At 33.3% G+C, this 20,756-nt stretch overlaps 2 protein-coding genes across 3 annotated transcripts; one reads left to right on the top strand and one right to left on the bottom strand.

The window, feature by feature from the left end:
• Window positions 1–4,442: 4,442 nt before the first annotated feature.
• Window positions 4,443–11,578, top strand: LOC147395440 (histone deacetylase HDT1-like). Its single transcript, XM_086451826.1, has 10 exons — window positions 4,443–4,599; window positions 7,687–7,757; window positions 7,892–8,106; window positions 8,261–8,277; window positions 8,375–8,425; window positions 8,517–8,701; window positions 9,084–9,173; window positions 10,658–10,751; window positions 10,905–11,037; window positions 11,159–11,578. Exons 1-10 carry the CDS (start codon window positions 4,587–4,589, stop codon window positions 11,220–11,222), a joined length of 933 nt encoding a protein of 310 aa, XP_086307952.1. The 5' UTR covers window positions 4,443–4,586; the 3' UTR covers window positions 11,223–11,578.
• A 1,365-nt stretch (window positions 11,579–12,943) lies between these two features.
• On the bottom strand, window positions 12,944–18,492 carry LOC147395439 (splicing factor U2af small subunit B-like). 2 transcript variants are annotated; one of them, XM_086451825.1, is made up of 6 exons: window positions 18,097–18,492; window positions 16,552–16,638; window positions 16,378–16,459; window positions 15,467–15,593; window positions 14,919–15,386; window positions 12,944–14,796 (listed from the first exon to the last, which is right to left on the bottom strand). In XM_086451825.1, exons 1-5 carry the CDS (start codon window positions 18,331–18,333, stop codon window positions 14,936–14,938), a joined length of 984 nt encoding a protein of 327 aa, XP_086307951.1. In that variant the 5' UTR covers window positions 18,334–18,492; the 3' UTR covers window positions 12,944–14,796; window positions 14,919–14,935. The 2 variants fall into 2 exon arrangements, with proteins under 2 accessions (XP_086307951.1, XP_086307950.1); XM_086451824.1 differs by having other exon boundaries at window positions 12,944–13,293; window positions 18,097–18,490.
• Between the last annotated feature and the right edge of the window lie 2,264 nt (window positions 18,493–20,756).

The following is a 20,756-nucleotide window of genomic DNA, read 5'->3' as shown; positions in this document are numbered from 1 at the left end:
CTCCTAAAAAATCACTCCAATTGGTTTGAATCAGATCAGAGAGAGAGAAATGTACCTGATGCTCGCCGGTCGGAGAAGACGATGTTACGGAGTTCGATCGAAATCCATCGTTCTGTCGATTGGTTCTTCTCGTTTTAGCCTTTAAGGTGGTTAGAAAAGATAAAGTTAAAAAAAAAAAAAAAAATTTATTGTATAACATGAATACGCATCACCATATATATACATATGTAAAATTTTTGTTGTAAAACATAAATACATAATATATATATATATATATATAAAATATCGGAGCGGATATTATCAAATCGGATATCGCAATATTCGAATTCGTATCCGAAACGCATTCGAATTTTAAAATGACATCCAAATCCGATATTCAAAAATTTCGGATAATATCCAATTTTTCGAATTCGAATTCAAATTTGGATTTCGACTATCCATTGACACCCCTAAATCAAAGTCACTTTACTCAAAACCAAAGACAATTGTGATTACACATTCTAAAATCACGTTGATTAATTGTTAAAATTATAGAAATATATATTTTTAATATGTAATCTGCAAAACTATCACTTAATTAATATTATAAATTATAAATAAACCCTTCATATACAACACATGTCACCTTCTAGTAAAAGTAATCAAATATAAGTATGAGAATTTATCATAAAATTAAAAACATGTAATCTATTTGCATAACACGAAAATTTATTTCAATAATTGGATTTCATGAATGTCTCCAAGTGTTTCTACATGGTTTTTTATGCGAGGATTTCGCATCGAACTTTGACTCACTTCCCGGTTGCACTCCATCACTTTAATTAAAAAAAAGTAATTAAAATTACTTGCATCCCACTTTAGAAATAAAAAGTTTCACTACTTTACTCATTTTTCTTGAAAATCAAGGTGGAATCACAATACCAAATCTTCGTAAAACTCTAGACTCAGTTTTCAAAGTTTCGTGATCTACAAATATGGTAAAAATTCATAGGAAATCATGAGTTGCTTCTAATGGATGGATTCCTTCGCGGGGTGTAATGATTGAGATAATAGTTTAATTCAAGGCAAATTGAAACTTGATTCTATTGCAATTTAAGGGAGAGTGAACCAATTCTCTCTTAGTTTTCAAAGCTTACATAATGTGAACTTAAAGAAAATAAGCTCTAAAAATAACCAAACACATCTTTCTTTAAATTCTATTTTTGATCCGATACTATAATAATATATTTAGTAAGTAATCATGTAATATATTGTGCTCACTATTACATGTATTTATTGAGAATGTTGTTGATAAAGACTTATTTCTTCTTAATGATGTACTTTTCATTATCAAATCCTTCATGCCTCGTGTTTTCAATGTGCTTGATGATGTCGATCTTTGTCCAAGAGGATAATTGTAGATGTTTATGTTAGACCTATGGTTGGTGTGGCCCAATGAATCCCTTGGTTTTACATTATTTTAGAAACTTGAAAACCATCACAATAAAAAGGTAATTGTTTTTCCACATTTTTATTATCATGGATTCAATGTCACAAAGTCTATTAAAGTCTAATAGTTTATCGACTTGATTTTTTATTGCCATCACTCCAACGTAGATCAACTTCCACTGCATTTTGACTTGATGGTGGAGGATTTTTTTTTTTTTTTCCGAAAGTTATTGGGGTTAAGACAAACTCAAACCAGCTACAACCTCAGGTACACCATACCTCTACTATCTTGATCAAGGATTAACAGAAGATCACTCGAAAAGGAATTACAACTAAACTCTTGGCAACTTAAACTTCTTGAAAATAAGCAATCAAATCAATAGTCTTATTGGCTCCTCTAAAATTGTGAATGAAGGACGTGTCTTGGAAACTAGTAAGGGAACTTCTAATTGTCAACACCACCAAGTGATGAACTTTCCAAGGGATGCTCAAAATGTTAATAGCCACAAAATATTAAATCTCCATGGAGTTTTGAAACTTACACCATGTTATTCTTTTTTTTTAAAGTAAAATATCCATACTAATATGTAAAATTGTCGACACCTTATAGTTGCGCCTTGGACAACTCAAGCACCCAAATTTGTAGCCCGCAATGATAGGCTTGGTTGTGCGATGTGGGTATCCCTAAAATCTAAAATGATTGAAATATATTTTCATAAGTGACTGAGGATATTTCAAAAAAAAAATAAATAAATAAAAAGAGTAATGATTTTCTGACACTCCCTTCTGACAGACGCTCCCATACACCCCCTGACGTGGTATATGCTAAAACCATATATCTTTTTCCAACTACACATATTTATGGGCACGTGCAATTGCGTATCCTGATGAAAGATTTGTGGTTCTGTCCTATACCACGTCAGGGGACATATCTCAGAGGGGGCGTCAGAAAATCATGACTTAAAGAAAATACCATCGAATGGTTTGCACTTTGCAAGACAACCTTGAAACCTTGGGAACAAAGTCTAAATAAAAGATGATGAGTTTTTGACAAGAAAAATCAAGGCTTTTGTAAAAGGTTGAAGATGATGTTAAATAAGTTGTTTTTTTAGAGTTGCTATTGGCACTCCAACTTTTACTTAATACATCCCTAACTTCTTAGATTATTTATCACACCCCAATTAAAGATTAAAACACACTTTTCGAACGTTACAGAGGTTTGACTCAAATAATAATCTCAACATTTCAAAACATTATAACACTCATTGAAATAATTTGAAAAGTTGTTTATAATTATGTTTGGGCTCGTATAAAATTTAAAACCCAAAACTATATATATTTAGCTTAAGAAAATATCAAGCTTCTATTGGTACCCCAACTTTTATTTTCTTTATTTTTAATGGATGAATCTCCATTCCGTGCGTTGAATACAACTAAATTCCGAGTTCGGTAAATTGTTCATTTTAATTCCCAAAACATGCATTTCCAATGAATTCGTCACTTTTATAATCTACAAACTCGTGAGTTCCCCACTTTTAATATTTTATGAATTCATAGATAAATTACCAATGATTTTGCCATGTCAATGATCTCGCATAAATTACCAATAGATTTGTTGAAATTGGAAATTTTTTTTTTTTTGAATAGTGTACTGAAATTGAAATTTGGGTATGAGTTGCACATGTTTGGGGAAAATCCTGTTTTTAATTGGGAGTGTAATAAGTAAAAGTTGGGGTGCCAATAGCTACTCTCAATTTATTATATTTTTTTTCACAACTTTTTTTTATATAAAAAATTGATGTTACACATGAGCTTAAAACGGTAGGAATTTTTATCCAAAATCTAAGTGATTCGAATCCGAATTTAACTGGTTTGATTTCATCAAGTATATCCTAATTAAAATATGATTTGGATATGGGTTATGTCCCTTGACCCGAGTTGGATACGGTTCCACTCCTAAATCCGTTAAGATCTAAATGATATATTACTTTACAAGTTGTATTGTTATGTTTTTTAAGTTATTTTCACACCAAAAAATTGTAGGGTGTAGTGGTCAAGACTTCTCTTCAAAATGGGGGAGGCCTTGAGTTCAAGTATGGTCTTAGCTAAGTGTGATGGGATAAAAAAAAAATGGATATGAATATAGACACACTCATATATGTCTTGAACTGACCTGTTTAAGCCCTATTGTTACGTGATGTTATATTGTAAACATCAACCAAGCACATAAAATGTTTTTTGTACACGAAATTTCATAGTAACCACCAGATAGGAAGGTTGGCAACGGATCAATTCGGTACCGGATCAATGCCATTCCGATCCGAACCGAACGGATTAATGAATATGTGAACCGAATCCGGTCCATTTCATTTCATCCTTAATCTAAAATCGATCCGAACACATGCCTTATTTTCAAATTATCAATGTTCGAAAAATTTTAAAATAGAAAAAAAAAAATCTACTTTCCTAATACAAATATAATGGGGAATAAAAAAGACTAATACGCTTTATCTATATGTATTTATATGAATTTAATAATAAAATAATTATTTAAATATGTTCGGATCAGATTGGAATAGATCCGAATTCAATTCGAAATGATTTCGGATATAATATTTCAATCCGAATCCAATTCTCATATTTTTTTGGATTAGATCGGACCGATTCTATCATCGGGTATATTTCGGATCATTGTTAACTCTACCAGACAATACTAAATTTTGCTTGAAAAAACATTTGCAAATGCAAATGATATGCTCCATATCAAGCCTATAAAAAAATAAAATTATAAATCACTAGAAAATCCCAATTCCCAACAATGATAAAATAAAATAAAAAAAAATAAAAACAAAAATACAAGATTTTTTGGCATGAGTGCAATTTCCTCTGAACATTTGGTCCATTAATTTGTTGGGTGGGTTTGATTAATGATTGGTTAACATATGATGTAGACAACATAACTATGATAGTCCCTGTACTACAAGATCACATTTTTCCAGCTCAACCTGGCTCGCAACCTCTTTAAAAGCCCTCCCAAAACCCTAGTACCTCCACCTCTCACTCAGACCTCTCCGTGGGCATTCAGATTTGTCTACAACACTCTCAAAACCCTAATTTGCAGCCTCCATCACTTTTCATTTCCCCATCTTATATCATTAATGGAGTTTTGGGGTAATCTCTTCATGCTCTCTCTATCTGTTCTTCTTAGATCATAAGATTTGCAGGGTATATATGACTTACATGGTTTTCTTCATCTTGTTCTTGATTAGGTTTTCTTCAGTTTCATTTATTAAGTCTATGTTTCTTAATTTTCGTTTCCTCGAAATAATGTCCGTCTCTTAGGGTTGTTTTTCATGCTTGCTTTTATATATGTTTGTCTTGGTTTATGAATCTGTTTATACTATGGAGTTCATTTGGCGTCTGTGTCTGCTTTTTTAGCAAATTTTTTGTTGGGTTTTTATCATTTTTCTCAATTAGTTATCAAACATGTTCATTTAAAAAATAAATAAATAAATCTGCCAATGTTTATGTTGTCTATTATGGTTGAAATGAGTTTTTTTTTTTTTAATCCTTCTATGTTCTTTTTGTTTGTGTTTTTTTTACCTCGAGCGAATGTGGGTTTAAAAGGCCGTATCAGTCAAGGAAAAAAACTGATATTTTATTGGCCGATGTGTTACCGAATCATTCAATGTTTTGTATCAGTATGGGTCGATGCCGATACCAAGGATAGGTTGTGATATTTTGAACCACATTTATACTGTACGGATAATGTCTCTCAAGGATTTGACTTGTAACATTTAATTTTGGTTGATTTGTATATAAAGTAATGTTTCCAGACGTTGAGGCATGAGGCTTAAACCTCATATTTTTGAATTTCAAAACTACCACATATTTTTCAATTTCAAATTCATATAATCAAATTCAGAGTTTTAATCCGCTGCATTAATAGCAATATAAAATATTATTATTTTATATTTCTGCTAAAAATGTAATATTTTATTTATTTGAATAATGGGTTGGTATCAAGAGCCAGTAAGATAGCCAAAGTGTTTTGTCATATATGGGCTAGAAGTTTTGTAATAAGCTGAGTCTTTTAGGGTGATCTCTATGGTGGGAAGATCATCCTCACAAAAAATCAGCCCAGTCGCCCTAATCTACAAGTTGAAGAATAATGGACCGTCAATTTCTAGTGATAATTTGTAAGCCACTTTTGATGGTGCTAGTTGTTTCGAAATGAGCTGATTTTTCCGCACAATTGAGGATTAAAAATATCGGCTCATTCCAAAACTTTTAGCCATATAGGGCAAAACTTTAGCTCCCTAAGTTTTGGCTGCCGAATGCTACCCTTGAATAATTTATGGATCGCTAAATAACTATTTTATATTTATTGTAAGAATATCACTAATTATTGTACTGCAATTGCTTTGTTTGCATATACTAAGAACTACGAGAATTTATTTTATGAATCCAATCAATTCATTTATTTATTTCTATGTATATTATTTTGTATTCATATTTGTTTCTAAATGCTTTACTATGTTGTAGCAACTGGATTGGCTTAGACACAATCCGTTTCTATCCGATTACTCTAGGAGGGGATTTGGGCTTTGACGAGGGTCTGATTGGTTTTGGATCAACTGTGTAGGGACTAGATTGGATAATGTATTTGAAAATATATAAATGAGTTATATTTATTAATATGGATTAGGATTGATACAGAAATATTAATATTTTTTTTGGATTGGATTGAGTAGATCTGAAACAACACATTATATTGGGTTCGGTCCAAATCTCAAAATGACAGATCCGATTGGTTTGATTGGATTGTTACCAATTTAATACCAATCCGAATCTAATCTATTGACAGCCCTAGTGGCAACAAAGAAAAAGAGCAAAGAGTGGAAGAAAAAAAAATAGTTAATGCATTATTTAAAAAAACATTAGAAAATTTAATGCACGAGGCATACTACTGGGCCAAAAGGTGTATGGGCCTTTTGGGTGCTTGTTGGACTTAAGCTTATGCCTCAGATGTTTTATGAGTCTTCGTTGCGTCTTGGGGCAATTTTTAGTGAGCATCATTCTTAGGGCACACCTTGTGACGTACTCTTCAAACGCCGGTATAAACTCTTCTTGTTCATGGTTCATACCTTAAATTGAATAGCAGTATTGAGAGAGAAACAATGGGGGATGAGAAAAAAATGATGAGTTGGTCGGGTGACCAAATTCGTATCTGACATTACCATTATAATTATTGCATGCATGGTTCCTGTTCTTCTCTCTACCCCCTCCCCTTTATGGTATCATCACATTTGCAGCACTTCAATGAACATATTTTTCTGTGATATGGTTCAAATTCTATGGAAATATTTCACTACCATTAGAGGCTAGGGTTGGGCACCCATCCAGCCCTGTAAATTAGATCAAAGTCTTTCAGATGCTGAACCAATTCTATGTTTTGTTGGAGTGGAGTGGTATAAAATCAAATTCTTTTATTTTTTTCCTTTTTTATTTTCATAAGAGGATCTCATTTGGAGATGTCCTCTTGTCCACACCCCCCCTCTTTTTCCAATTATGCTCAATAGTTGAATTTATTAGACTTTTAGTAGTGGCATAACATAAGCTTAATATTTTTTGAAATCCTCTTTTATTGTTAATTATCAAGTTTGAAATATCTTAGGACTTTCCCCCCCCCCTTCAAACTGTATATGTTGAGTTTACATTGGACCAAATCTCAGTAGAACTATGATTACATTTAACCATTTGTATACTGGCATGCATAATATAATTAATATGTTAAGTATGTAGAATGAGCCTTATACAGTCTGAAATGATGTGGTTCATTATGATATAAAAGATTAAAGAATATTAAGAAATCACATTTTTAGTATCTTTGCCCTATATGTGGCGATTGTTCAATAGAAAGTGATTTTCTGTGTGGAAGATGTGTAAAACCCAGTTGGCATTTGGCATGCTTGATTAGTCAAAATTACGTTTTCCCCTTTATCGTGGTATGGTTAAAACAAATATTTATTACTTCAAATGTGCATCATTTGTCTTACAACTGAGAACTAACACACACACACAGATATGTATGTATGTACACATTATTTATGGTTGATGTAACTATGTTGTGATTCCCACCTTTTGAGTGTTGTATCATGAGAGTGTTTTGACTAGCATCATCATCATCTTCATAAAATATTCTCTGTACAAAATTTTGTGTGGGATGAAGTTTGATATCTTTTTGATTGCACATAGGTGTTGAAGTCAAAGCTGGAGAGCCCCTTAAAGTTGAACCTGGTGAAGATAAAATTTTGCATCTTTCACAGGTTAGTCATCAAAGGTCTATATATATATGGATGTGTGTGTGTGTGTGTATTTTTCTGATGATCAATATGATATTTGTGGCGTTTAATAAATTCATGTTCTGTGGGAAAATGTTCTAATTGTCATTATTATGTAGGCATCACTTGGTGAGGTAAAGAAGGACAAAGCAAATGATTCAATTCCTCTCTATGTGAAGATTGGTGGTCAAAAGATTGTTATTGGAACACTCTCCCCCGACAAGTGCACTCACATATCTTACGATTTGGTATTTGAGAAAGAATTTGAACTCTCACACAACTTTAAAAATGGGAGCGTGTACTTCTGCGGTTACACATCTGTCCTATCGGACGAATATCCTTTAGATCGTTCCATCATTATTTCATTTACTTCTTTATTTTTGGTCTCTCGCTGTATCATTTTGTTCACCACGATCATTTATTGGTCTCTGCAGTAGATATTGTTTTCTTATTTTTAATTTCCTTAATTCTATGGTGTCTTGAATCACTGCTGATGATTTTAGTGGTAAGTCTTGAATAAATGTGGCCTTATAGAATTTGTTTTTCCCCAATTTAAAAAAAAATATATTTTTGACTTGTTTATTTTTTGTATGAATTTCCAGATTTTGATTCTGATTCGGGAGAGGAATTTCCAATTGATATTAAGGAGAATGGTTGGACATAGCTATTTCTTGTTAGATTCACATGTTTGTCGTTGTATTGAAGTTATTTATACACTAATCTGTTTTTTACATCTCTGACCAGGAAAATCTGAGCCAAAAGAAAAACAGGCAAAAGCCACTATAGAGAAGGTTAATGCTTCCAAGCCCGATTCTTCGGCTGCAAAGCCAAAGGTGAAAATTGTGGAACCAAAAAAGGAGGTTAAACCCAAGGAAGAGGATCAGGATGACGAAAGTGATGATGAAGATGATGATGAATCTGATGACGAGGTATTTTAACTCATAGTCAAATTTATTATGAAATAGTAAACACCTTAATTCTTTTAATTGATATAATATATGGTAAGAGTAAATGTTTTTGTTGAATCTTCCTTGGAGAAATATATCTACACTTGCAGGACTAATGTTCTTGTAATCCGTGAAAAATAGATCCACTTTCTAAGAATTTGCTGTGTTGGACACCTATTTTAATCCATCTGTTCTAGCTTGTCTGCAAGTTGTGGGTCATAATCCTCCCCCACCACCCCAAGTTGTTTCATGTGCCTTGTATTTTGCAGTCATCTTTATCCATCTGTTTATATGATCTCTTCATGACTATCAACACTTTACTTGATTATAAAAAATGGCACTGCATGTCGTGTTGTTGCATTAGGACATGCTTGATATTGGGGATGAAAGTGATGATGATATCTCTGAGGAGGATGGAAGCTCGGATGAGGATGATGAAGCTACACCTAAGAAGGTATTGAAAGACTATTTTTCCCTGTTTAATTTTGAGAGCTGCTATTGGCACCCCAATTTTGAGATATTACACTCCAATTAAAAATAAAGAACATAAGTGAATGGTTGAGAATAAGTAAAAGTTGGAGTACCAATAGAAGCTTGTTCTCCATTTATTTTTTGGCTAGATTTCTATTTTTTGGGTTTGGGGTTTTATATGAGCCTAATCATAATTGTAAACAACTACTGAAATTGTTTGAACAAGTGTGATAATGTTGAGACCATAATTCGAGCCAAACCTTGGTAATGTTTGAAAAGTGTGTTTTAATCTTTAATTGTTTTGGGGGGGGGGGGTGATAAATACTTTAAGAAATTGGGGTGTAATCATAGTAACAAAAATCTCTGTTTTTTTGTTGAAAAAATCTAAAACATGTTTCGTGTATCTCTAACGATTAAAACAGTAAAAATGCTCATTTAAAAAAATAAAAAATACACATTTCAATGTTTTAAACACAACTTTTATGTTTTAAACAAGTAAATTGAAAAAAACAAAAATAATCCATTTTTTGCAGGTCTGGTTAATTTCTGTGGCCTTCTTGTTGTTTGTGCTGTGGTTCATTGTTTAATCTAGGGTATGATGATAATGTGTGATGTTATAATTTTTTTTTTCAATAGTGTTATTTTGCTCAAAAGATACATTGATGGGACTCTTTGTTATCATCATAAAATATGTAATTATGTGTGGGAACATGTTATCATACTTATGTAATCATAGTAACAAAAATCTCTGTTTTTTGTTGAAAAAATCTAAAACATGTTTCGTGTATCTCTAACGATTAAAACAGTAAAAATGCTCATTTAAAAAAAAAACACATTTCAATGTTTTAAGCACAACTTTTACGTTTTAAACAAGTAAATTGGAAAAAAAAAAACAAAAATAATCCATTTTTTGCAGGTCTTGTTAATTTCTGTGGCCTTGTTGTTGTTTGTGCTGTGGTTCATTTAATCTAGGGATTGATGATCATGTATGATGTTATAATTTTTTTTTCAGTAGTGTTATTTTGCTCAAAAGATACGTTAATGGGACTTTTTTTTATCATCATAAAATATGTAATTATGTGTGGGAACATGTTATCAAACTTAGGTATTCAATAAGCCTAAAAAATATTATAAACTTGGAATAAATGTCTAATGCATTATACATTATGAATACATTTTCTTTTCATAATTTTTTTCCCAATTTTATTTCCATTTTATTCTTTTTTTTTTTTTTGTTTTGTTTTGTTTTTGAAGTTTTCCATTTGCAGTTTTAAACAGGTACTCCGACTTGGTGACTGGGTGTAATAAATGAAAGTTGGGGTGCCAATAGAGGCTTTCTTTATCTTTCATTGCTGATCTTGATCTTGTCATGGTTAAATATTATGAAATTTAGTGGAACCTCTACATTCTAATCAAATCTCAATCCAACCTTCACTTTTATGTTATTTTTTATCTTTTTCCTCAAAGGCTGAACCCAGCAAGAAGAGACCTGCGGGATCTGCTACCAAGACACCTACACCCGCAAAGAAGGCTAAATCAGATACTACACCTCAAAAGACAGGTTCTCTCATTTTTTCTCTCTGTTAAATTTTGAATTAATTTGGGATATAAGAATACATATTCCTTCAATATGTACATGCTTGGACTAGTGATGTTTTCAAACGTCTATTATTTGTTGTACTGTGATAATAAATAAATTCAATTGCATGTTTAGATGGCAAGAAGGTTGGTGCCCATACAGCAACTCCTCACCCTTCAAAGAAGGGTGGGAAGACACCTGCTACCGACAAGTCAAAGCCAGAGACTCCAAAATCTGCTGGTCAGGTCTCTTGCAATACCTGTAGCAAGTATGTTATCATCTCACCCTTTTTCTTTTTTGGTTGAATTTAATTTAATTTATTTTTAAAGCTATTGTGAATTGTGGACTAGCCAACATACTCACCAATCTTTTTCAATCATTCTGTATAGGACATTCAAGTCGGATGGTGCTTTACAATCTCACACGAAGGCAAAACACAGTGATGGAAAATGATTGGATCATAGCGAGAAGCTCCCTTCATAATTTTGGTAGTTGGTGGTGTTTTGCGAGGGGAGGTGGTATGCATTTGGATTTTGGTAGAGAGGGATATTTATGGCAGAGTAGAAAAAAACTAAAGTTTGTTTTTGGAGTGTTGTTTTAAACATTGTGATTTGGATTATCTTATTTTTCATTATTGTTATGTTTCTGGTATGAACTCCACCTTCCTATGTCTATTGTGGGACAGGTTTCTTTCTAGCACACAGGTTAATGTTGTTTTTGGAGGAGACTTGAATTAAGTTATAATGGTCCAGTCGTTGGTGTGAATGGTATATAATTTAGAGAGTTACCGTTGAATTTTTAGTTTTAAATTTGAGTGTGGTAGTCATCTATTTTCAACACTTTTAATCTTTGTTTGAAAATTAGTTTTCTTAAATTGCTTTCTTCACCCCTAGAAAACGAACTTTTCTTGGGCAATTCGAAAGATTGGGTAAGGTTGATTAGATTAAAAAACAATTTGAAGATTGATTTTAGGGAGAAATTGAAGGTTTTTGGTTAGATGATATTTAGTCATTTTTCCACTAGTTTATAGGGAAGAATAAGAGTTATCTCAAACATTCATGAAAACGTTGAGGATGCCTAGATCACCCTCTATTTATTTCATGACAACCGAAGGTAAACCTTCATCAAGAAGGCTCAATCTTTAAGAGTAGCTGTTTCCATACCTTGTTATATTTGACCTTGGGATTATCTTTTAGATACTTTAACAACCAAAACACTCGTGGTCATTGGGTCGTCAATCTTATTTTTAAATATCAAACTTACATTATTTCCTTTATTTTCAATTGGAATCATTTCAAACTTTTCCATGAATTTTATTGTCCTTTCAAATTTCCGTACTCATCCCACCATCCAACCCGCCGTTCCCCCCTTCCCCCTTTATTTTCTTATTACACATAATTAACCCAAAATGGGTTTGTAATCCATTATATCTTACATGCTGAATCAATCAGTCATCTTTGTTGGTCGGCATTATTTCATTTGGGAACCTTTAGTTTCTAGTGAAATTTTATATAATTTTAATTTTGAATTTCCTACCTCTTAATGCATAAATTCAGCACAGTTCTCTAATAACATGGCTTCTTTACCCTATGAAAGATTATAATCCATTAAAAAAGAGTAAGAAGGGGAGGTCAATGACTACCCATCGAAAGATTACAAACCCTTTCCAATATAACAAGTCATAAAATAAATAAATAAACTCTACTTCCCAAAACATTGATCAATTTACTGATGAGCTTTTCCTGATTTGAAACCATTTTTCGATCAACCTCACTCTCCTGGCAAAAACCAAACCAACACTCTAGACTTTAACTTCATCAAATGGCATGAGAGACAGATCAGAAATCAACATAAGTCACTGATCCCAAGAGTCTATCAGTCTGGTACTTTCATTTTGGGCAATCTATAGAACCATTAGGACCAACATAAATTCAAGGACCTGATATTCCTGAATTTTCTTGACCTTTTCCTCTGGTTCATCATGAAAATTCTCAAATCATCAATAATCTGATTTTTCTTGTGTGGGTCCACAATATTGGGTGAGTAATTCATAAGCCCTCGCATGACATTGAAAATAAGTAAAAGAACACTAGTTCTCTCCATTTTGGCATTGGTGATGGCTGAATAAATATGATGAAAACTCAAACACACAGGAGTATAATTAAATCCCAAGGTAACCCGAAATCATAACAATATTCACTAAATAGTTCATGTATTGTGATAAGTGCTTAACAATGTTCACTCCATTGAGATCTAAAACAAAGATGATTCCTCAAAAGTGCGAGAGACGGATTTGTTGGATGAAGTAAATGAGGATTTGTGTACCTACCTTCTGGACCCATAAAGATAACCTGCACTCTTCTAATAATAAAGAAGGATGTATAACACAGAAGCACCATCCGACGAGATGAAACAGCCCATAAGCACAAATTTTCGGGGTTTGAGAAAGCTTGCACGATGACTTCCACCACCCTGTAATCTGTAAAATCCTGTAAACTCACTCTGCTGACAAGCACGCAATAACCTGTACACAAATTTCATGGTAAGCTGCAATAAAAATTAGGCCCGGTCCTGAGAAGCAGGGATACCTGAACCTGCAAAACTCGTGAAGTACATAAGATCACAACTTTTCTGGAAAAAAATATTAAATGTGAAAAAAATAAAAAACATGGGAGTACTGATTATTTGATGTGCAGCGGTTACATTCTTTCAGAGAATGGTCAATTAATCATAAGATACATGCACGAATACATAAATGTGCAAAAAAGTCAGGATACAAGACCCTCATAATGACTACATGAACTGTCTTGATTTTTTTTATGGGCAACTATTGTGAAAATTACCTGGGTGGATGTCAAAAACTCTTAAAAGGGATCGCAGAACAGTTTGATAGCTTCAATCACAAAGCAACATAGAAGTTAAAGAATTTATCACCTTAAATTTATTTCAAATAAATTATACATTTTTTTCTGATTTATCTAAAAAATATTCATTTATAATAGTTATATTAGATATAGAATGAAACATATTAATTCTTTTAAGGGTCGTTAATAGATGCTCCAAGGGAAATATCATTGGTGAAGTTTGAAAACTAGCTTATTATCCAGTGGTTGCCTATGTAATTAAACACAATTACATACCCATGTACTCCATATATTTTGAGATATTTTCTATAAGAATTCTATTCATGGAAGTGAAAAATAAAAAGAATGTACCTTGATAAGATGATATACAAGAAAAAATAGAGACTATAATAATAGTTGACTCATAAAGAAAACTAATTGCATTTAATGTGTTGAATATAAAAAAGTGTGACACAACAAAATTTAGGAAGTGTTCTTATTACCTAGAAGTCTTCGCAATTATAAATTCCAATCTTTTGGGCAGAAAAAAACAAAGAAGAACAAGAAGCAAACCGCAACATGATGGGACAAAGTGATGACTAAAAGAAGAAAACTCAGGGTGTGTTAGGATCACACTTAACTATATAATTTATATATGGTTACACATCTAGGTGTGTGTATATATATATTTTCAGGTTATTGAGATGTTTTCTATAAGGATTTTGTGCATGGAAGTAAAGAATAGAAAGAACATATCTTGATAAGATGATAGACAAGAAATAATGTTTGACTGTATGAATGATAATTGACTCATGATGAGAACTTGTGTTTGGCGCATGAAAATGAGAAACTGTGAAGCAGAACAATTGCGGAAAGTTTTTGAGTGTTCTTACCAAGAAGTATATGTGCAAGTATAGAATTCAATAAATTTTGGACAGATAAAGAAGTAAGAAAAAAAATCTGCTGGAAAAAGAAAATATCAGGAAAGAAATGGGATGGCCAGAAGAAGAAAACTTGGGGTTTTTAAATAGGTAAAGAGGGTAAAGGCGGGTTTTGACGATGCACTCAGGTACACAAGATAGGCACATTTGGGGGCGGTTTGGGACAAGGAAGCAAAATACAACGAAAAAAAAAAAATTTAAATAGTTTTACATTCCACACAGAATTGTGAACCTGCACACCACCTGCACAGTGTAAAATGGGCAGTAAGCTATATTTGCTAAATGGGTGGTTTTGAAAAATTGTAACCCTTTTTTCTTCTAAGTAGCAAGCTGAGAGCATCAAACTAAGAAGAGCAAGAACAAACCAGATAACACCCATTGATCAGTAATCATAGCCTCCTCCTCCTCCTCCCCCTTGTTGCTGCTGCTGTGGCGGCTGTTCATGGTACTCCGCTCCATTATGCTCATATCCATTGGTATCATCATTCTGGTTACTATTATTATTATTATTATTGTCCTTATTTCCAGAGTCTGATTGTTCCTTTTCCCTGTTCCACTGCTCAATTCTAGCCCTTCTCTCGGCACTACCTTCCCTGACAGGACTCCTGTTCCTCTTTCCCCCAGGGCTCCTACTCCTCCCCCCTCTCCTGCTACGCCCAGGGCTTCGGCTACGGGGCCTCCTGCGATTATCCTGAAAGTGGTCTCTGTCATCATTTCTTCTACCATAACCACGACCACCATGTGGCCGCTCCTCGCGATGCCTGACGGGGCTTCTGCTTCGACTGCGACTGTGCCTTCGACGGTACCTCCCAAACAATTGCCGTCTCAACTCTCTGATAGTGATGAAATAAAATGCATCAATATGGAGCATAAAGAATAGGAACCCAAGATGTGAAATCACAAAAATCTTCACCTGCTAATCTTTTTCAAATGCATGAAGTTGCAATATCCTCCACGATTGCATGTGTTCTCCTCATATTGCCTACAAGTGGCTTCACGAAAATCCGTGACGGGGGAGAAGTCCACAATAATGGGTCGCCCTGAAATTATTTATTTTCACCCCACAGTTAGATGATGTAACGTGACAGACAGTCAGAATAACTATCACCCAGTTTACCTTCACAAACAGTGAAATTTGAAAAAAGAAAAACACAAGCACATAAACACAATAGTTTCAAGGATATTGCAAACCTATAATAATGAAACCCAAAAAAGACGGCTGCTTATCATGGTTTAAAATCTCGCTTCAAATCAGTGTTCCAGTTTTTGAAAATAACTGACAATACCGAAACATTTGATACAATGAATTTAACCTTTTAAAAGAAGTCTTTCTTAGAAGAATGTGGTCGAGGGGCATATCATCAGTTTTAAAACACAGGGTTTCTCAAATATTTACAAAAATATAGGGTTTTTTTTAATCTAAATAACCCCAATCTTCCAGAGAAGAATAAAGTCAAGGGCATGTCATCTCGATGAAAACAGCCTCCATTTTTTTTTTTTTCAAAAAATAAAACCTGAAAAGAAGGAGGAAGAAGAAACCGAAGGCACGAAACAATGAATGCGGCAATGTAGCTCTGGCAAGATGACGAACTCACCCAGGTTCCTCTCCCTCCCTATCTATGTATTCCTCCCTTCCTTCTTCTCTCCCCCTTCTCCTTCTTCGTTAATTTCCCAGAAAACTACTGAAACTTCACATTTTTTTGGTTTCAAGCATGTTTTGCCTCGGGGTTTAGAAAAAAAGGAAATGTTTTGTACAAAACATTATGAAACAAAATGAGATTTTGAACCATGCCTCTAATTGCTGACATGAAGAAGAAAATTAACCTGCATAAAATCTTCCAGTCAAATTACGAACGGCATCCGCAGCATGTTCTTCCTCTCTAAACTGAACGTAAACATTGCCCACCTGCAAATAAAGGAGTGAACTAATTCATAAACTAACTAAAGCAGAGAGACAAAAGAAGAAGAATTTTTTTTTTGCAATTCAAGGAAAATTACCATGTGGTCAGCCAAATTGTCACAAATGTTGAGGCTCTCAAGCTCTCCATACTTTCCCAGCTCCTCAAAGAGATCTTCATAGAAATCCTGCAGATCCAAAATAAAACATGTAATCCACAAAAACAAAATAACTTCAGCACATAAAAAATGAGAAAGAGATTATATTAATTACCAGAACATGAATAGCATTCACAAACATCATAAATGAAGACATTAAATCCTCAAAAGCTGAATTTTTGAAATGGATCTTTTCCACTTTGTATAGACTCTACCGATAATCAATGACACAATGTTGACCAAAATAGACACGCCGCAGTCAAATTCAACGGAGGAAACCTACCAATCTTATTAACATCTAAACTCAAATCTTAGCTCATCCATGTAGGGTTATAAAGAATGCTGGAGATAGTGTGGAAGATGTTGCCTAAAGAATCAAGAGTTGGATGGTTAAAGTGGAGGTGTGCTTCTTGAGTGCTATGCTAAGTGACAGATGCATATCAATCAAAATCGAAGAAATTTTTTATAAGACAATAGAAAGACAGTTATCCTTTATGGAGCTCAATGTTGGGTGGTCAAGAAGTATCATGTTCATAAATTGAACATAGAAAATATGAAGATGGTTGAGATGGTGAGGGGAAGGACTAGGAAAGATAAAATAGAAATGAACCCATCTGATAAATGTAAGAGTAGAAATGAACCCAGCTTCATCTTACTAACCACTAACCCCTTACCAATTAAAAGAAAATGTAGGATTAGCTCCAAAAGACGATAAACTAAGAAAAAATTGATTAAGATGGTTTGGACATGTTCAAAATAAGCCGATTACATCCCCAGTTAGAAAAATTATTCAAATTGAGGGTTTTAAAAGAGCACGAGGAAGATCCCAAAAGAACAGAACGTGAATGGAGATAGTGCAAGCAGACATTAACACAAATTTGATGACAGAAGTGTTATTTATAGCCCTAATCTAAGGTCACATCTGGGAGGTATGCAGGACTCGGGTTCATCGTAGAGTGCCAGCGGTATTTTTGGTACTAAAAAATGCGCTGGACTCCCTAGGACGCTATATATCTGGAAAACCCTAAATTTTGTATTGTTTTCATGACTTTATCAATAAGAAAGTTTCATTGCCACCAGTGGATGTAGGCAATCTTGCCGAACCAACTACATCTTATATCTTATGTGGTTTGGTGCTCTTTCTCTTTTGCATACTTGTCTGTATGTTCATCGTCGTCTGAATCGTAGGGTATTTGGGTGCTTCCGCACAACAAGAAGACAGGATTCGGACCCAGTCGAATGAAAAACACATGATTTGCTTTTGTTTAGCTCCTATGATGATGAAATTACCCTTTTATGTTACATCAAAAAGAGATTCTTTTTCAAAATAGAGGATCACTAAAACAACCAAACCACACAGGATCGAAATCGTGGAAAAATAATATAAACACCATGAATAAAAATTCTCAATCGAACAATAGAAACAGTCATGAAAATCAAAGAACACAAAAATCCTAACTTAAAAATTGATTATTTAACAGATCAAACCTCGAAATGTTCCTGAATCTTTCGTGGATCCATGGCATCTCCTTGAGGATCCATCCCTGGAGTAACCATATCAGGTCTCTGATACATGTTAGAGAGAAGAAGTGTAGGGCTGATGCTCGGCCGCGTATGGAGCCTTGAACATCGATCTCCATGTCTACAAGCTCCGATCTTGAAGTAAAATGGACAGTTGACCCGATCCTTCTCAGTTCCGAAGATTGAAGCTAAGTGCTCCGCCATTAATGATCGAGGAGATCCTCCGTGATTTAGGGTTTCGTTCCAAGTTTGATAAAACCAGAGATCACACACGGAGGGAGAAAGATCTGATCGAACGATTGGAAAAGAGAGAGATCGAAGAGGAGAGAGAAAGTTATTAAATAGTCAGTAGACAGATTGAAGAAAGGCTGGGCTATTGTGACACGCAAGATGTGATCCGTACTCTGAAAAGGAGAAGACTTTGAGTTAGGGTTTAAAATTCTGTGTTCCGACTCGCCTCGTTCCCCAAGGATACCGAGTCGAATCGCCCGAATTTAAAATATCAAGTTCGATAATTGAATCTTCGATGTCAGGCATTTCGATTTTTTTGAGCTCGACATTAGATAAATCTTCCCCCAAATACACTAAATGTTTATATAATAATAAAAACAAAGACTTGAAATCAAACATTACACTTTGAATAAAAATGGACCATTTCAAATTTTCATTTATTTGAATTAGATGTTGAATAGATCTTCACGAAATACTTAAAATGCAAACATTTAGTGGTAAAACAAAAACTAAGGTCAAATGTTATATTTTAACTTTAGCCGTCTAGAGTGACTTCCTAGGACACTGCATTGACAAGGAGGTGGCGTGCAAAAAATCAAAGATGCTTTTCACTCATATCTCTAGGAAAATGATCCATGGTTCTATGCACACCTTCACGTCAACACAATGTTGATCAGTGTTATAAGAAGTCACTTTAGTATTTTTCTTATAATTAAGATAATTCAACCCATCTTAATCATGGTGTAATGTTTGATTTGAGTGTCAATTTATTCATTATTATATTTGCATTTTTTATATTTCACAAAGATCAATCTAGCATCAAGCTCAATTTTTTTTTTTGGTCGAGATTGACGATTAAAACATCAATATTGATGATTTTGATTTTATTAATCTCGACATTAGATAGATATTCTCAAAGCACTCAAAATGCATATATTATAGTTGCAAAATGAACATTTATCATTTAAATTATTCTCCATATATCGTTCTTTATTTGTTAATCAATCTTACAATTTGTCAAAATAGATTGAAAATTATATATATAAAATTTAGGATCCCTTGACTTCTAAGAGTGACTCATGAAAAAAAACACATGATCCTGACTATTTAAATGCAAAATATAATGGTTGAGATTTATCCTCAAGATAAGTATTTACGAGATTTGTGTTATCAAGATATTCATAAATCTCAACCATTGGATTTTGCATTTAAAGAATTGGGATCATGTGTTATTTTCGTGAGTCATTTTTAGGAGTCAATGGATCCCAACTTAGATATATATATATATATATTAGAAATTATGAGTATATCATTATTCATTTAAAATTTACAAATCAAAATCATCAAAATGGATTGGAGATTGGGATGAGAGAAAATTAGGAAAGAAAATTTTTACGTTAACAAGATACCACTGAGGATTCAAATTAACCTCGTCTATTGGTTGTTAAGTCCATAATGGGAAAAATAACCACCTAACGGTTGATTCGAACTAGGTCCAAAGTTAATTTTATATGTTTGAAATTATGATTATATCATTCTTCATTTATCATTTATTGTCAAAATCTCCCATTGAAAAACTAAGTAATTTAATAGAGATGAAATAAAAGGTTATTTTAAGTATTTTTAAAATATTATATGGGAAAAGGGGATTAGAGGGAATTAGAAATGAAAATATTTACGCCAATAAGATACTACAAAGAAGTTGATGGGGAAACAAATAACTGTCCTTTCGTGCATTTGCTGAAAGCCAAACCCATTCTATTATGTTTGCGATGTTAAGGAGATATTTATGAAAACGTGACCGAGTTTTGATGAAATTAAGATTCTAGCTCACTGTTCATTTTAATTACCCAGATGTGAACGGTAACAATATTGGAGGTTTTTGAAGTGAGAATTTTGTAGGTTTAAATTGACAATCTCACATGTATCAAGTGACTATCTCCCATATTTTGCTACTTTTAGTGAGATTATCACTTTGGGGGGAAAAAACGAGTTTGTCACTTTAAAACTGTTATCTCGTTATTTGAAAAACCTGTGATTTCGCATGTTCACATTTTGGTAATTAAAATGAACAATTAGCTGAAATCCTAATTAATGTCATCAAATTCGGCTCACGAAATGGTAATTTAGTTGATGTTAAATAGTTGAAATTTAAAAAAAACATAAAATTTACAAATATATAAGTCATTATTGGGATAAAAAATTAGGTGTGCAACTTAATCCAGTTCAAACCAAGAACCGAACCAAACCGATAGCTTTGGGGTGGTTTGGTTTAGTTTAGAATAAATTGCAGTTCAATTCCAGATTACAAAAATGGATAACCGAACCCTTATGCAATAAATAAATATTTATGTATATAAAAATTATTATGAATTATTTTAGGTGTTAGGTCATAG

Source organism: Akebia trifoliata, chromosome 8 (genome assembly GCF_017979445.1).
Source record: "Akebia trifoliata isolate Shusen 1 chromosome 8, ASM1797944v1, whole genome shotgun sequence".
NCBI classification, from domain to species: Eukaryota; Viridiplantae; Streptophyta; class Magnoliopsida; order Ranunculales; family Lardizabalaceae; genus Akebia; species Akebia trifoliata.
The sequence above is the reverse complement of the archived record's forward strand: the minus strand, read 5'-3'. Positions and strand labels throughout refer to the sequence as shown.

Bases quoted from the DNA above. Each gene is read 5' to 3' on its own strand.
- LOC147395440 (XM_086451826.1), top strand. The intron at 8,702-9,083 runs GTATTTTAACTC...TTGTTGCATTAG, and splicing joins ATGATGAATCTGATGACGAG to GACATGCTTGATATTGGGGA. The intron at 11,038-11,158 runs GTATGTTATCAT...CATTCTGTATAG, and splicing joins TCTTGCAATACCTGTAGCAA to GACATTCAAGTCGGATGGTG.
- LOC147395439 (XM_086451825.1), bottom strand. From the start codon at position 18,333: ATGGCGGAGCACTTAGCTTCAATCTTCGGAACTGAGAAGGATCGGGTC. The intron at 16,639-18,096 runs GTTTGATCTGTT...TTGGATCTGCAG, and splicing joins AGATTCAGGAACATTTCGAG to GATTTCTATGAAGATCTCTT. The intron at 15,594-16,377 runs GTTAATTTTCTT...AAATAATTTCAG, and splicing joins GACTGGAAGATTTTATGCAG to GGCGACCCATTATTGTGGAC.